Source organism: Silene latifolia, chromosome 2 (assembly GCF_048544455.1).
Source record: "Silene latifolia isolate original U9 population chromosome 2, ASM4854445v1, whole genome shotgun sequence".
NCBI classification, from domain to species: domain Eukaryota; kingdom Viridiplantae; phylum Streptophyta; class Magnoliopsida; order Caryophyllales; family Caryophyllaceae; genus Silene; species Silene latifolia.
The window spans coordinates 75,147,679-75,165,660 of NC_133527.1; the positions used below are offsets into that span (position 1 = coordinate 75,147,679).

Sequence of the window (17,982 nt, forward strand, 5' to 3'; positions counted from 1 at the left end):
TATAGTTGTCTATTGGATCACTTTAAGTGGATGATCATATGTTTATATGTGCAAGCATATAAAGACGAATTTTTAGAACAAGAAGATACGATAAAAGGGGTGACTTGGGTTGCAAACCAAGCCACCAAATTCCAAAATACAACAATTGTTTAGAAAGGATCAACCATTTCCATGTCATTGGAAGCTACTCCTAGCTCCATGATGATTTCTTAACCTTGATTTTCCTTTCCCTTATCTTTGCTTGGAGGAGGCCCTATTTACAATAAAAAGGGGATACATTATCACAACTTTGTATCAAAATACCATAGTTGAATTAGAAACATAAAAGAAAGGATAGTCATTTACCTACTGGAGTGATTTTTCCAGTTTTGATGTCACCAAGATACTTGGAACAATTCCTATTCCAATGTCCAACACCATTACAATAATGGCATTTATCAAGAGGACCCTTCTTGGTCTTGGAAGTGCTAGCTTCAAAAGTCATAGCTTTGGTGGACATGGGAGCTTGCGTCTTACCCTTTTTCCCATTCTTTTTAACTTCCCCTTGCTCTTGGTGCTTATGTTAAGCACATCCTTAAGTGGGTTAACATTTAGCCCCATGTCTCTTTCAGCTTGCACAAGTAACTTGTGCAACTCTTCAAGTGTCACGTCCATGTCTTGCAAGTTAAAATTCACCCGGAATTGAACATATGCCTTGACTTTGGATAAGGAGTGTAGAATCCTATCTACAATGAGTTCTTCGGGGATTTCAACTTTTTGAATCTTCAAAGTCTCGACTAGCTCCAACAATTTGAGCACGTGAGGGCTAAAATTTTGGCCCTCCTTGAAATCGAGATCAAAGAATGCCGAGGCCGCCTCATATTGGACGATCCTCGGAGTTTCTGAAAACATTATCACAAGTTTGGAATAAATTTCATTAGCGGTGCCCATTTTAAAGGCTCTCCTTTGGAGATCCACCTCCATCGCAAAAATCAACACATTTTTCATTGCGGCGGACTCTTTGTGGTAAGCCTCATATGCTTCCCTAGTGGCGGCACTCGACCTAGCATTAGGTTCGGGTGGAGAGGCCTCGGTGAGGTAACGAAGCATGTCATCACCTTGGGCGGCTAATTTGTGTTGGGCATCCTAATCGGAGAAATTTGACCCATTCTTTTCAAGTTTACAACGATCCATGAAGTATCGGAGCCATGAAGCATTAGTGAGAGGTGTGGCGTTGGTGTTTGGTGCGGCCATTGTAATGAGAAATAAAAGTGGTCTACAAAACGAAAATATAAGGAATAAAACATTTGTCGTTTTCCAAAATAATAATAACACTAGTAAAATTTAATTTAAACAAGTTTTATTGCATTTATCTAGTGACCTCTACCCAACTTTGATAAATGATTCCAAGACCCAAATTCATATTAACTTAGGCATCGATAAAGCCGAAAACAACCCTTATCAATATAACTCGGTGGATTAACTTTTTAATCGATTCTAGTTTTAGAACTCTTGGTCGATAAATTTACATTAAAATTTATCTTTAGCCCGAAACACATCCGGCAACCGTCGAGAATACTTTCGTTGAGTTCAACCCAAATTTCGAATAAATGTGTCCATGATCTAAATTTACATCAACTTGGGCATCGGTAAACCCGAAAACAATCCTCATCTTTATAAATCCGGTGGGTAGACATTTATCACCCACTTCCCCTAGGTAACAAGGTTTTTACCCCGGTAAAGCCGAGTGCACTCCCTCACGAAATAGGTTTTCATGGTTTCTACTTTTTGGTAAGGCTAAGTCTCAATTGTTTATTTTAGCGAGAGGTCATGTCAGTTTATTATCTATCATGTTTTAAGTGAACTAAAGCGGTGAACTACGATAATTATAATAAACACGGCCGATAAAATCGATTTAAAAGATAATACATGTTTTAGTTATGGCGATTTAGCGATGCATGCAACATATAAATAAAATACAATGCATAAATAAAATCCTAGTAGGGCCTTCCTAAAATAGTAAATCTAATAAACTATTACAAATTCGGAAACCAACTCCTTTGGTCCCTTGAACTTCGGTCTTGGCATGCATTCCAAGGCAATACTTTCTTTAATGGATCGCCTTCTCGAGTGGCACCGTCTTCAAGAAACTCCGGAATAAATAAATTACATAATAAATTACATAATTTCCTATTATACATTTTTAATTAAAATAAAAAATAAATCTATTAAATTACAAAACGATGATAGAAGATCACAATAAATTACAACCGAATCGATATTCCCATACATTTCGGGTAATATCATTTAAAAACTAAGGTCATACTAAGTAAAATTACATAATTAAAAAAATTACATAAAATTAAAATATGACAATCATAAATAAAATGCAGCATTATAATATATATGAACATGCCCAATTTTATGATAAATCGCCTTTAAGGAGCCAATATCATATATTAATCAGTTTTTACGGATTTGCGTGATTTTACCTTTTAAAAATCATAATAATTACATAAATTTATATTTATGTACAAGTTAATTACCCTAAAAAACTTAGGACTCAAAATTAGTCTCCACTAACATATTGACAATAATTAACTTATATTTCTTAATATTGTTCATAATTGGGCTTAAAAAACAAAATAATGTCATAAACTTCAAATTAAATCATAAAAATTTCAAATAAATTTGAAATTTGAAATTTTAAACTCATGAACATTTTGGAAAAATACCATGACACTCATAATGTTCAAAAACATAGGTTAAAAATTTCGAAAATTTATCGAGGAAAAACAATGTTGCGGTTTATCGGATTTAACAATTATAACCATAAAAACTGAGAAGAATTATTTTTTATCAACTTTTCAATTTTAGATCGGAAATATGTGATAAAATGCAATATGTGACATTTTTCCTTAGTCATGAGGTATGTTTTAGCAATTTTTACTAATTAATTTCACTATTTATGTGATTTTTCATCAAAAATTCATAAATCATGCATAAAGACTTTATTTTAGCCAATTATTTTACACACATCTTGTAAAATTGCATGTGACAATATACTAAATTTCTATGACCAGATTCGAAATATAACTCATATTAACCTATTTTCTCATTTAAATACGATTTTAACTTGAAAAATCCATATTTCGAGCATAACAACTCATATTATTATGAACCTTTACAGGCCATCAGTATATAATATACATGAAAACATATCCAAAAACTACTGGAAAAAACAAAGTTTAGCTATTTTTAGTCCAAAAATGACATTTTAATCATAAAAATCACATTTTTAATGCCATTATTAATAAAAATGAACAATAAAATCCATAAATAAACCAAAATATCATAAAAACATTTTAGGACCAGAAACTTTAACATGCATAATAAATTTCGTGATATATCATAATAAATACAAATTTATATGTTTTATTTGTTAATCGTATAACTCGGAAAAACAATAACCGATTTGCATGCAAACAACCTAAGGCTCATGATACCGCTTGTTAGAAATCATTATCCCATTATTTAACATATTCATGTATGTGATAATCTATTTAGTCATAAAATAAATTGTTATCTTATGCATGCAAACATAAATAAGTATAGAAAAGAAATCGTCATTCTTACTATGAAAGTTTCGGATTTTGGGCACAAGTAAGATCTCCTTCTTACTTGTTCTTGAGCTTTCCTTATATGGAAGAACAAAGATTCAAGCTTAGAATCTCTCCCAAAGATGTATACCCAACATAACCTCTTAAAAATTAATATTATTAATACTAGAACAATATTAATCTTACTAAAATTGACCCAAAAATATTGTTTTGTCCTCTTGAAATTTTCGGCCAAGAGGGGATGAATTTTTGGAGTTTTTATTTCTCTTTCTAAACTTCTCTAAGTTAATTTTTGAATGAATAATAATAATGCACAACTAGTTAGGATATATGTGCATTATAGAGATTATAAAGGGTAAAAATCCTTTGCTTGCATGGTTGGGAAACCGGGTATGGGGAAGGGGCTAGGGCCAATGCATGACCAAGATGCTCTTCACAAAAGCAACTAGGTTCGCATGGCTATCAATTAGGTAAATGATTATGCTTTCCACTTAAAATAATCAACACAATTTTTAGCCTAATACTCCTTTCATTTTGGTCCATATAAGCTAAAATGGGTTCCATTTTATCTTTGTCAATTTATCAATTAGTCACATGTCACAAGTCATGTAAAATTGTCATGCATTTTTAACATATTAAAAATCAACGTATTAATAAAAATACGTCATGTACAAAATCGACTTAGAAATTCATAATTACATCATCTTGTATTTATAATAAATTATTCATTCAGTTTCAATTGTTTCCGTAAACAATAATTTCATCTAAGTAATAAAACAATTCGATAACTTTGACCATATCTTATTTAATCAAATTACAATGAGACACGTAAATATTACTTCCAAAAAACGTCCGTCACTTTTAAGTAATTTAATTAAATTGTATCGTCATACGATCAATTAAATATTCAATTAAGAGTGTTACCCTTTAGGTATGACCTAAGGGGATCAACTGATCACCACCGTCGCACGACAGTAATGTCAAACTCTAGTCAGCCAATCATTACCGATATGTGTGGTCCAGTTGACTGTAAAATATTACTTCCCACATGTATTCTTAAAATAAGACTTAAACATGTGATCATCATGATCGACAGTTGTGATCGCATTATTGTCGGAGGACACATATTCCAACACTTTCCACGGTGGCATCTCTAGGAGCACTCGGAAAGAATACTTTCCTATCCGCCCAACTAGGAAAAGGACATGATGGATCAAGTAGTTCTTGCCTAGCTAAGTGTAGGAGGGGCGGATATTGAGCCCGATAACCATTGACCCGATCTTCATAAGATTGCTTATGCATGTGTTGCTATAATTGAGCCAAGTAGCCTTTACCTATCACAACATTTGCGCCTCTTGGTGTGAATTCTTGATAGGTAATTGGGTAAGGTGGAGTCACAATAGAGGAGGAGGAGGGCCTGACATTAGATTTCCTATGTTGTTTCATAATCATCTAGGCTTCATCGGAGACGGGAAGAAGGTAGTTTGGACTTCGGACATTGAGACGACATATCTTGTTAGGCAATATGGAGGACTTAACTTCTTTAGTGAGCCACTCAAACTTGTTGTCAAGATTATCATTCTTGACCCAACGAAACTTGTTGATCATAGTGGCCATATCAAGAAGGTTGCCTCCTTTAACCGGTGTGTATGTGTTGTCGTTGTTGAAATCTGGGTTAAAGTATTTGGTTAACCATGTTACTAATCCTCCATTCACAATAAAAGCAGTTCCATCTTTACCATGGTCAATTGTAAGCCACCGTTTAAGTAAGAGTTGAAGTATGTTGTATTCATTGGTGAACTATTTGTTGACATTCATGGTGGATTCAAGGTAGATAAAGTCGAGTTCGGTAAAATGATTAGTGCCTTTCCTTGCAATTAAAGTGTTGCCCACAACCTTATGCCACACTCTTATGCCCGGATGGAGGACATAAAGAACATGACACTTATGGAAGGATTCAAATTTCCTCCCGGTGATTTCTTTCCAAAGTGGTGCGGGGTCATATTTCGAAGGATTCTTCACATAAGGAGAATGGTCCTTAAGACCAAACATCTTGCTAAACTCATCCAAACACATTATTCTATCCTTGTTTTCTAGGCGGAATTCAACATTTTTCCGAGTCTCTACCTTAGTGACTTTCAAAGAGCTTATAAACTCCAAGGTAAGGGAAGGGTAAGTCAATTCTTGCATATCGAAGAGTGTTTTTAACTTCATAGACTCGAAAAAATTCTTAGTCCTCTCAAGAACACCCAATTTGGCTAAAGCATCTTGGCATATAAATTTGGTAGGCAAAATTGTCTTTCTAGCATGGGATACAAATGTTGGAGTATGAATCCTCGACAATAATGTGATCACATGTTTAAATCTCATATTAAGAATGCTGAGGGAAAATAATATTTTATTGTCAACTGATCCACATTAATCGGTAATGATTGGCTGACTAGAGTTTGACATTACTGTCGTATGACGGTGGTGATCAGTTGATCCCTTAAGGTCATACCTCTAGGGTAACACTCTTAATTGATTAATTAATTAATTGTATGTTGAAGTTAATTAATTCCTTAAATTGAACAAATTTTATTTATAAGAGAGAGTTTTATATCTTATTGTAATTTGATTAAATAAGATTCAATTGAGTAATTATTTTTTTATATTACTAAAATTGATTGTTTGTGAAACATTTGAGATAAGAGTAATTAGTTAATTATAATTACAAGATGTTGTAGATTATATTAACTAGACTTGTTGTGACTTATTTTAATTACATGTAATTGTGAATTACTTGTTAATTTGTTAAATGTAATTTGCATTATTATGCCCAATGACATATTACTTGTCATATGTCTCACAAGTTACAAATGACAAATTACAAAAGCTAAAATGGAGTTCATTTTACTTATGGGTGCCGGTTTTATGTAGGTGGTTTATGGTTTTATGGTTTATTGTTTTTTAATTAAGAAACACCATCATTACTAACCTAAACTAGACCTACAACTAGCCTTTCTTGTGAAGACAAAAAGCAAATTGAGAAAAACAATTTTGGCTCCCAATAAGAGCTAAAAACCAGCTCCCTCTTCTCTATGTGAGAATATTTTTTTTTTTTCTGATTTTTTTTCCTAGTGTAGAAAACTTATACTTATCTCTCATATATTCTATCATCCTCTCTCTTACATAAAATGGTTTTATGAATAAATTTATTTATCAAATCTAATATTATTCCTCCATTACTAGAAGTAGTATATAATAATATTAGTTATAATTGAAGGACACAAATACTAATTTCTAGTAACAAAAATAGTACTTGTATTAAGAGGGATTACCTTGGTACAATCCTTGAAGAGTAGATTCTACTATTGAATCTAAGGGTTTTGTTGGAGCATTTGGATTTTCTTTAAGAAGACTAATTTGGAAGAAGTCCAATTAGTATATCCATTTCGGCACTCTTTGTAAGTTGATTGATTTTCTTCTTACTTTGTATTTTTGTTATGCATGCATAAGATCTAATTTGTTTTATGACTAAACTAAATTACTTAAGTTATTAGTAGTCACTAATAAGACATTAATGAATCATACACTTGGTATCAGAGCAAGAGTTGTTGCATGCATAATCGGTTATTATTTTTACGATTTAAAATGGTAACATATAAAACTAAATATTTGTGATTTATGAAAATAAATGCCACGAAAATTTTGCATGTTAAAAATTCTAGTCCTAAATTGATTTTAGGTCATTTTGATGGTATTTATTGCTCTTTAAAATGATTTTTAGTATTTTTATTACATTTTATTGAATAAAATGACACTTAAAATGCTAAAATTAGTTAGACAATGATTCTGACCTTGAAATTTTTACACGGCCTCACATGCATATTTTACACATTGTATGTAAAATTTCGTATAAAATGGTTTTATATAGCATGATTTATGATTTTAACATGATAAAAGTCGATTAAATAGAGGTATTTTGGTTAAAAAATTTTAGAATTCGTTTAAGCCCATGAAATTTTAGTATGTTGTCACATGCAATATTTACACGCTGTATGTAAATTTTGAGATGAAATGGTTTCTTTTTGCATGATTTATGATTTTTAGATGTAAAAATCGAATAAATACTGACTATTTTAGCAAAAATAGCTAAAATGAATTTTATGGCATGAAAATTTTTCCCAATGTTGTATATGTAATATTAACATCAGATCTAAAGTTGCATGTCAAATTCGTTTGATTTGAATGATTATTAATTTATATGGGATATAAATTGACAAACAGCAACTTTAATACTTACTAATATAAAAATTCGACTTCTGGACTTAAAATTTGTCATTTACAGCTTCTAGAAACTTATATGGAAAATTCAAAATTTTGATTTTGATTTATTGCATAATTTGTCATTGCCCAACTAGTATAATATGTACAAAGGCCTTCTAATCTTGTCTCTCCTTGATGCTTGGTCATTGAATTCAATCAATTTAGTCTCATCTTGTCATGAAAATGCAAGGTTTGCACTCCTTTCCTACCAAGGACACAAAACCTCAAAGAATATGCAAAACAAAGAGCTAAAGACGATAAATGACCCAAATATGCACTAAAATCATGGGAACAAGGCTAATTCGGGGACTAAATATGCGCTAATTATGGTCACATCAAATATCCCCAAACCGAACCTTTGCTTGTCCCGAGTAAAGAGGTGACAAAGAGTAGGACCATTATTTAAACTAACCTAATAACATAGCCGATATGAGACAATTAGCGGGTCTCACTCCGCCACTTCAACTCACAACAAGACAACCATGAGGTAGGATGCCTTCTTGCAAGGCAAGGTGGGTCTTGCCAAAATGGCGACACATCCAAACATTAAGCACACAAAATCAAATAATTGATGCATCTACAAAAAGAATAGCCACTTCCTCATCAAGTGGCGGAGTCAACTAAAAGAGAATAAATTTAAGAGCATATATTCCGTCACAAATACTAGTTCAACAAATCACTAAGGCTAAGAGGATGACACTAAATCACCTCCAAATGGTGTTAAACTAGACTACTTTCGTCCTCAATTTCCAAATATTTTCGTCAAGAGCGATCGGATGGTATGGAATAATGATCCCCATGATGCTATTAGCATATGACATGACAAGTCTCGAGTTCTCTAAAAAAGTAAAGGTCATGGATCGTCCCAAGCTCGACAAAGTGGCTTGACAAAAAGGCTTTTTGGGAATGAAATGCTCAAATCGTTGCAAACAAGGGTGGATATGACTAGTATTCAAAAAATTGACCTCATTCAACTTTCACATTTCAAAAATTAGAGATGGGGTTTGTCCCTTCCGTGCTAATGTCCTTTGCTTTCGCCAATCGCTTATTAGGCAACCGGTTAACCTCTAGACAATAGCTTTTCGGGGTGATAGTCACTCTGTCTCTGGGCGGTTGAATTCACAACCGCGTGGGGGCCCAATTCAATAGATCCCTCTCCAAAGCACATCGAAGTGGGACGCCTCCATCAAAACAACTAAAATTCTCAATATTTCAACATTTCATAACATTTGAGGTTTCTTTGGCAATAAAACGTTTCCACATACAAAATCTTTGAAATGAGCACTTCAAACTTATTGATAGAAATTATTTTTGGGTTTCCTTACCATGGTGTATGCGTTTAATGATGGGACTGATAGGGTGGATCTCTGGCATAAATTAGTTCTTTTGCTTCTAATTGTAATGGCCCTTGGGCTATGGCTGGGGACTTCAACACAGTTATCTCCCCTGATGAGAGACTAGGAGGAAATACAAAACAGAGGACATGGAGGACTTTATTGATCGCTGGATAAATGTGGCATGACCGACATTGCTTTGCTCTTGGGGCATTTTTCACCTGGACAAATAAACAAGATGCTTGGACACGAAATGCGATGAGGTTAGATAGATTTCTCATTAATAATGACTGGTTGATGCTTTCCCTAAATGGCTGCTCACTTCTATCCGAGGGGCTTACTAGATCACAATCCATGTGTTGTTAGCAATATCAGGTTGGGTGGAAGGAAAAATAAGAGCTTCAAATACTTCAATATGTGGAGCCTTGCTCCTGATTTTATTGAGAGGATTCAAGCAGCCTGGATGGAAGATTTGGAGGGCACTAAAATGTTTGTTTTGGTAAAGAAATTGAAAAAGTTGAAAACTGTCCTAAAGGAGTTGAACAGAAGTTGTTATTCTGATATTGAGAATCAGGCAAGTGCTGCTCTTTACCATCTGAATGATATTCAGGAAAAGCTGATGGCTAATGCTGCTAACCAGGAGCTTATATCTCAGGAGATTGAAGCTTTAGGAAATGTCAGGATGCTTACTAAGGCCAGAGATAGTTTTCTGCAGCAAAAGGCTAAGAGTAAGTGGTTGGAAGAAGGAGACAGTAACACCGCATTTTTTCATGGTGCTATTAAGAAAAGATGCATCAAGAATAAAGTTATTCAAATTGAAGATGTCAATGGTCGACACAAGACTGATATCGACGGTATTCAGGAAGCATTCTGGAATACTATAAATCCCTACTTGCGTAGTACTCCAACCGAGATGGTTCATGCTTTGATGTGCTAAGCAAGGGTCGAGTATGTAGTTCGGACCATGCAGATATTTTATCCATGCCTCATTACCCATGAAGAGATTAAGAAAGTCAGTATTCTCTATTCCCAAGGACAAAGCACCAGGTCCTGATGGATATACCAGTGGCTTTTTCAGGGATGCTTGGGATGTTGTGGGAGCTGATTTATGCAATGCAATTACTGATTTTTTTACCACAGGCAAACTTCTCAACCAAGTGAATGCTACTAATGTTACTCTTATTCCAAAGTGTGAGAGGCCAACCTCTGTGAAGCATTTCAGGCCCATAGCATGTTGCAACACTGTGTACAAAGTCATCTCAAAGCTTCTGTGCAATAGACTAAGCCAAGTTTTGCCTGATATAATTCATGATAACCAAGGAGCATTCATCAAAGGCAGGTCTATCCTTGAAAATGTCCTTATTTGCCAAGACATTGTGCATTTGTATGCTAGGAAAGGTGTCTCTCCACGTTGCCTCTTCAAGATTGACTTACAGAAAGCCTATGACACAGTTGAATGGGATTTTGTAGAGCAAATGATGATTGGTTTGAAGTTCCCCGATCATTTCATCCACCTTGTCATGACTGTGTCGGGTCTCCGCATTTACCCTATCCCTGAATGGTAATCACTTTGGCTACTTCAAAGGGCATAGGGGACTTAGGCAAGGGGATCCAATCTCCCCCTTGCTTTTCACCATTTGTATGGAGTACTTGACCAGACTGATCAAATATGCTACTGATAGATGGCCTTTTCAGTACCATCCCCTCTGCAAAAGCCTCAAACTCACTCATCTTATGTTTGCAGATGATTTGTTGCTATTCTGCAAAGGCAATGCCCAGTCTATTATTTTGCTAATGAAAGCTTTCTCATCTTTCTCAAGTGCATCTGGACTCACTATGAATAGCTCCAAATCAGAAATATTCTTCAATGGTATGAATGAGGATCTTAAGGAAGGTATTAAATCGGTGACGGGTTTTAAGGAAGGCGACATGCCATTCGGATACTTGGGTGTGCCAATTCAAACTGGTAGATTATCCAAGAAAGACTATTCTGCCCTAACTGAGAAGATGGTTTCAAAAATAAGGGGACTGGGTGCAAAGAATTTATCTTACTCTGGTAGAGTTGTTCTCATTAATTCAGTCCTTAATACACTCTACAATTACTGGGCTCAACTCTTTATTATTCCTAAAAGTGTCATCAAACGAATAGAGGCTATTTGCGAAAACTACCTATGGGACATGAGCCCATACTACCATAGAGTGCCTCTAGTTGCGTGGGACAAGGTTACTATGACAAAACAGGAAGGTGGACTTGGCATTAAAAAAGTCAAGTTTGGAACATTGCAAATCGTTGGCAAATTAGTTGATTGGATCTATACAAAGTCGAGACGGGCTTTGGATCGGATGGGTGCATGATGTGCACCTGAAAGACAAAGACTGGCATGACTATGCCCCCCCAAATGATGCAACATGGGTTTGGAAACATATCTGCAAGGTCAAAGAAAAATTGAAGGATGGGTTTGTGGATGGTTCTTGGATCTCTCACCCTCAGGGATATTCCATTAGAAGAGGCTATGATTGGCTCAAGCCTACCCAGAACCCCCAACCATGGCATTCAGTTGTCTGGAACAACTGGAATACCCCCAAACAATCCTTAATCTCCTGGTTAATACTGCAGGGGGGGATGAACACTAAAGAGAAACTGCATAAAATTGGATACTGTACTGATGATCGTTGCCTTTTATGTGACAGTATGCCTGAAACTATTGATCACTTGTTCTCTAGCTGTATATACAGCTGCAAAGTCAAGCACCTCCTTGAGAATTGGATTGGAAGTAATATGCCTACTGTCAGTCACTTGGCTGCAAGTGTTACTGATTCTGTTGTTCAAAGGAAAACAATGGTTTGTCATCCCGAATGCTTATCACTATGCTATTTGGACTCAAAGGAATAATGCTCGTGTGAATTGCTGTATCCTCAGACCTGAGAAAGTAATGAAACAGATTGAAGAAACTGCAAAGGGGAGGATCAAACTTAAGCTTGGGCAGGCGCTAGTTATGGCTAGAGTTGATTGTCTGAAGTTTTTAGGACTTTAGTCGGTTAATCTTTGAGATGTAATCTGGTTTAGTGTTAGCAGCTGATACTCTTTTTGTCACATAAGCTGTAATTGATATATTGGTTTTGATATATAATATACACACTCACATTTCACCAAAAAAAAAGGTCACCTAGACAAGTTAACCAAGTCCACATCGCATCACGCGGTTGGATAGGTGACTCACATGCAAACCCTTGACAAGGTTTTGGGTCATGGGTCGAAAGATACTAGTATGACACAATCTAGGGTGTTTTACAACCATTCTAGTAGGCGAAGTCTTAAGTTGAAAAAGTATTTGTAATGGCTTAGTTGCTCTTGTCAAAGTTCTCAATTAGGCACTTTTTAAAACATTTCATCTAAATGCAACTCGGATTGAAATGCTTTGCAAGCCTAGTAGTGAGTCCTCCATTCACAATGTGTTTCATCCCGTCATCATCACCATTCCTAAACTTTGCCCATTTTTCGAGTAACACTAGAGGTGCATTGAAGTGGTACACACTTCTTCCATGAATATTGAGGTAGGATTCCATAAACACAAGGTCTAATTGGTTCACGATCGCCGGATCTCGGCGAGCAAAGAGAGTGCCCGAGAGGAATCGATAAGTAAGTCTCGAGATCGGATTTTGAATATGAAAAGCGAGACATTCCTTGTTGTGTATGAAATCCCGGCCGGTCATGGCCCTCCACAAAGGTTCAACACAGTATTTCTTTGGCTTCGATGTTCGGGTAGGCGAAACATAGAGTCCAAGCACATTTGCGAATTCTACAAGGGTCATCATCCTTGAAACATTTTCTAGCCTAAATTCTATGCAAATTGTTTTGTTCAAGGTTGTAATCTTCAAAAAGCTCAAGAACTCAAGCACAAGGGATCGATAAGTTTGCTCATGCATGTGGAAAAGGGTAGAGAGTCCAAATACTTCAAAGAGAGCTTCCACTTGGTGATAAATTCCAAGTTTCCTCAAAGTATCATGACATAAAAACTTAGTAGGGAGAATGTTCTTACTTCGAAGCCGGTGGAAGACTAGTCTTTGCACATCATTGATAAACTCAACATTTGAGAAGTCATCAAGTCTTGTAAGATCCACTATTTCTTCATGCTCCCTTCTTAATGTGTTGACATGGGAGGTGGAAGAACTTCCCCTCATCCTTGGTCTTCTCCCATTCCTAAAAGAAGATCTCCTTGGTGCCATTCTTTGATTATTGAGCTGGGATTTTTGATTTGTTAAAGAATAAAGATGCTCCTTGCAAATTGAATGTTGCCTTTGGAAACCCTAGAAAATTGGGGCTTTTTGATTTTGTGGGGGTAAAAGAGTGATTTGGATATGCTTGGGAGTCATAAGGAGGTGTGTTTTATAATACAAGTGGAAGGAAGGGTGATGTATCACTAAATGTGTGGTGGGGTGTAATTTAATTAAGAAAAGACGGGTCAAATCACCGCGGGAAGACGGGCGGATTCGAGCAGAAGACGCTCGAATTCAAGTTCCACGGGATGGGCGGATTCTGAGTAAGACGCCCGGATTCTGTCACAGCTAACTTTCCAAAAAAATATGACACCACAAGGACGGGCCTCCCGAGCATAAGACGCTCGGATTCTTTTTTATCGAGACGGGCGTCTTCTGCTGAAGACGGGCGACTTTCTGCAAAGCCGGCCGGATTCTTCAGGACGAGCGTCTTCCCTTCTGAGACGCTCGGATTCTTCTTCAGTCCCAAAATCTTCAAATTCTCAGCTTTAGAAGGACGGACAGATTCTTCACAGGCCGCCCGGATTCTAGCAAAACGGTCGGATTCCAGGGAACACGCAAATGTTCAAGCTGTGAATTCTTCCTTTGACTTTCTTTCCTCTCTTAGATGCTTCTCCACACTTGAAAATTGGTTCCTTCCTTCATTCAAAATTCGTTAGTGACCCTCCCTCACTTACTCTTATGAAAAGAGCTTATCTTAATTATTAAAGAAATGCAATAATATTATAAATACAAGTTAAAGGGTTAGTATATTTACAAGTGGTGGTTTAGGGAGGACTCCACCAAACTCTCCCTTTGTTGGTTCTTTCAAGGATGAGAAGGCCCGAGGTAGGTGACCTCGACCTCTCCAATAAATGCTCCTTCATAGTATGGCTTCAATCTTTGACCATTGACTTTGAACTTGCTTCCTTATTCCGCTTTTAGTTCAAAATCTCCATATCTTCCAACTTCTGTTATCACATAGGGACCCATCCATCTAGAGTTCAACTTTCCCGGAAAAAGTCGGTAGCGGGAATTGAATAGAAGGACTTTGTCCCTTTTGTACAAGGCCTTTTGTCTAATCCTTTTGTCATGGAGCAATTTCGTCTTTTCTTTGTAGATCTTGGCATTCTCATAGGATTGTAGTCGGAATTCCTCCAACTCTTGAATTTGAATCATCCTCTTTTGACCACTTAACTTGAGATCGAGATTAAGAGCTCGGATTGCCCAAAAAGCTTTGTACTCTAATTCGATTGGCAAATGACATGCTTTTCCATAGACAAGCTTGTAAGGGGAGGCTTCTATGGGAGTCTTATAGGCCGTCCTATAAGCCCAAAGAGCATCATCAAGCTTTGTGCTCCAATCTTTTCGGGTCTTGTTCACAACTTTCTCAAGGATTTGTTTGATCTCTCTATTTGAAACTTCAACTTGACCGCTTGTTTGAGGATGATACCCCAAGCCGGTTCTATGTTGGACACCATACTTGATCAAAAGAGATGCAAGTTTCTTTTCATGAAAATGCGTTCTTCCATCACTTATGATTGCTCTAGGAACTCCAAATCTTGGGAAGATTATCTTCTTGAAGAGCTTGGTGACCGTTTTTGCATCATCATTTGGAGTGGCAATTGCCTCTACCCATTTTGAGACGTAGTCTACGGCCACAAGGATGTACTTATCTCCATTGGATGTCACAAAGGGTCCTATGTAGTCGATTCCCCAAACATCGAAGATCTCTACCTCTAGAATGCCCCTTTGTGGCATTTCGTTCCTCCAAGAGATATTCCCCGTTCTTTGAGAAGCATCGCAATGAATGATGTATTCTCTTGTGTCTTGAAACATTGTAGGCCAATAGAAGCCCGATTGAAGAATTTTTGCTATGGTCCTCCTTGCTCCATGATGCCCACCGTAGGGTGATGAGTGATATCCTTCCAAGATTCCTTGGACTTCCCATTGAGGGATGCATCTCCGGTAGAGCCTATCACTACACTCCTTGTAAAGGTTTGGGTCATCCCAAAAGTACCTCTTCACTTCGAATAGGAATCTCTTCCTTTGGTTGTGGTTCAAATTTGGAGGGAGTACTCTTCCAACAATATAGTTAGCATAATCGGCAAACCATGGGGTGATGTGCCTTTCAAGTTGTGTTTGAATGCCCATCAAAATATCGTCGGGAAATGAGTCATTGATCGGGGTTTCTCCATTTTCATCATGAAACCGGATCCTTGACAAGTGATCCGCCACTACATTCTCGACTCCTTTCATGTCTCTTATTTCCAAGTCAAATTCTTGAAGAAGCAAAATCAATTTTAACAACCTTGGTTTTGCCTCCTTCTTTATCAAGAGATGTCGGAGAGCACGGTGATCCGAAAAGACAATAAGTTTGGATCCAAGCAAGCAGGAACGGAATTTGTCCAAAGCATAGACAATGGCAAGAAGCTCTTTCTCGGTGGTATCATAGTTCACTTGGGAGGGATCAAGAGTCTTGCTTATATAATAGATGGCATGAGGAGCTCTTCCTACCCGTTGGCCAAGAACCGCTCCAACGGCGTAGTTACTAGCATCACACATAATCTCGAATGGTAGTTCCCAATTTGGAGGTTGAATGATCGGTGCCGAGATTAGTGCTTCCTTGATTCTATTAAAGGCTTCAACACACTCATCAGTGAAAAGGAATTGGGCATCTTTGAGAAAAAGTTGAGTGAGGGGTTTCGCTATTTTTGAAAAATCTTTTATGAAACGGCGATAAAAACCCGCATGACCGAGAAAACTTCTCACCCCTCTAACATTCACGGGAGGTGGGAGTTTCTCTATCACCTCAACTTTATCTTTATCGACCTCGATGCCCTTTTCCGAGATTAAATGACCCAAAAAAATTCCTTCATTGACCATGAAGTGACACTTTTCCCAATTTAAAACAAGACTAACATCTTCACATTTTTGCAATACAAGAGAAATATTATGCAAGCATGAGTCAAAGTCCTTTCCATAAATGCTAAAATCATCCATAAAAACTTCCATTATGGTCTCTAGGTAATCGGAGAAGACACTTATCATGCATCTTTGGAAAGTGGCGGGGGCATTACATAAACCAAAAGGCATCCTCCTATATGCTAAAGTACCATAAGGACATGTGAAGGTGGTCTTATGTTGGTCATCCGGGTGTATAGGGATTTGGAAGAATCCCGAATACCCGTCAAGGTAACAAAATAATTTGTTGGAGGCTAACCTCTCAAGCATTTGGTCAATGAATGGTAGGGGAAATGATCCTTTCTTGTTGCGGAGATTATTTTTCGATAGTCAATGCACATACGCCAACCGGTGATCATCCTTGTGGGTATTAGTTCATTCTTTTCATTTGTCACTACCGTGGTACCTCCTTTCTTCGGTACCACTTGGACGGGGCTAACCCACAAAGAATCCGATATGGGATATATGATTCCCGCATTAAGTAATTTCATAACTTCTCCTTTGACAACTTCTTGCATGTGGGGGTTCAATCTTCTTTGAGGTTGAATGGTAGGTCTATGGTCTTCCTCTAGATGAATTCTATGCATGCAAAAATTGGGACTTATCCCCTTAAGGTCATCTAGACTGTAACCTATAGCCTTCTCATGTTGTTTCAACACATCAAGCAATTTTCCCAATTGGTTCTCATCAAGTCTATCATTAACAATCACGGGTTTGGTCTTTGATTCATCAAGGTAAGCATATTTCAAATTTGGGGGAAGGGGTTTTATAGTAGGAGTTTGTACCTCACTTTTATCCTTTGGAGTTTCATTTAGAATTTGCTCTATCTTCATTAGACATTCCATTCTCATAGCATATTCAACTTGTTCTTCATTCTCATCAACCTCATCATATTCGAATTCCATGATGGATTCCTCTTGCTCTTGAGCTTGTAAGATGTCTTCTAGGATGGATTGCTCATCTTCTATAGGTTGACATGCTTCCATTAGGATGTTATGCACCAATACGGATTGTGCATGAGTGAGTTCTTTGTTAGCTATAGCGGCCTCAAAAAGATCTACCTCCAATTCCCAATACATATTATTAGCCTCACTTGCTTCCAAGGCTTCCAATGCTTGCATGGGATCTTTGAAGAAAGGTATATTTAAGTGGTCCTCTACAAAACAATCTATAAGTCCATCTTGCAAAATATCAAACAACTTGAAAATAATTAGAACAAACCTTGTGGAGTTTTACTTCCTCAAGGCAAAGAAAGACACAACTAATAACAATATAAGAAAATCTAAATCAAGATAACACCGTCCCCGGCAACGGCGCCATTTTTGGTCGGGACTAAATCTTTTCGGTAACTTGTCGTTAGGAGCACCTAGACCAAAACACAATTTATAGCTTCACAAACAACTCTACAATTAGTAAAGAGGCAAGTAAAGGTTGGATCCCAAGGGACGGGAATTGAAATGAGATTTCTATTGAGACTAGTGGTGTCTTAGGGGTGTCACAATTTGGGTTGATGTAGAAGG

General features: G+C 36.8%; 2 protein-coding genes across 2 annotated transcripts; both read left to right on the top strand.

Annotated features, from left to right (window-relative positions):
- Nucleotides 1-9,551: 9,551 nt before the first annotated feature.
- LOC141640981 (uncharacterized) lies at nt 9,552-10,178 on the top strand. Its single transcript, XM_074449657.1, has one exon. The coding sequence runs from the start codon at nt 9,552-9,554 to the stop codon at nt 10,176-10,178; it is 627 nt and encodes a 208-aa protein (XP_074305758.1).
- A 704-nt stretch (nt 10,179-10,882) lies between these two features.
- LOC141640982 (uncharacterized) lies at nt 10,883-12,276 on the top strand. Its single transcript, XM_074449658.1, has 3 exons — nt 10,883-11,464; nt 11,544-12,083; nt 12,184-12,276. The coding sequence occupies exons 1-3, from the start codon at nt 10,883-10,885 to the stop codon at nt 12,274-12,276; spliced, it is 1,215 nt and encodes a 404-aa protein (XP_074305759.1).
- Nucleotides 12,277-17,982: the final 5,706 nt, after the last annotated feature.

Coding starts and splice junctions, on each gene's coding strand:
- LOC141640981 (XM_074449657.1), top strand. CDS start 9,552: ATGGCTGCTCACTTCTATCCGAGGGGCTTACTAGATCACAATCCATGT.
- LOC141640982 (XM_074449658.1), top strand. CDS start 10,883: ATGGAGTACTTGACCAGACTGATCAAATATGCTACTGATAGATGGCCT. Junction 11,465..11,543: donor CTCTAGTTGCGTGGGACAAG/GTTACTATGACA, acceptor TTGGCAAATTAG/TTGATTGGATCTATACAAAG. Junction 12,084..12,183: donor TTGTTCAAAGGAAAACAATG/GTTTGTCATCCC, acceptor GTAATGAAACAG/ATTGAAGAAACTGCAAAGGG.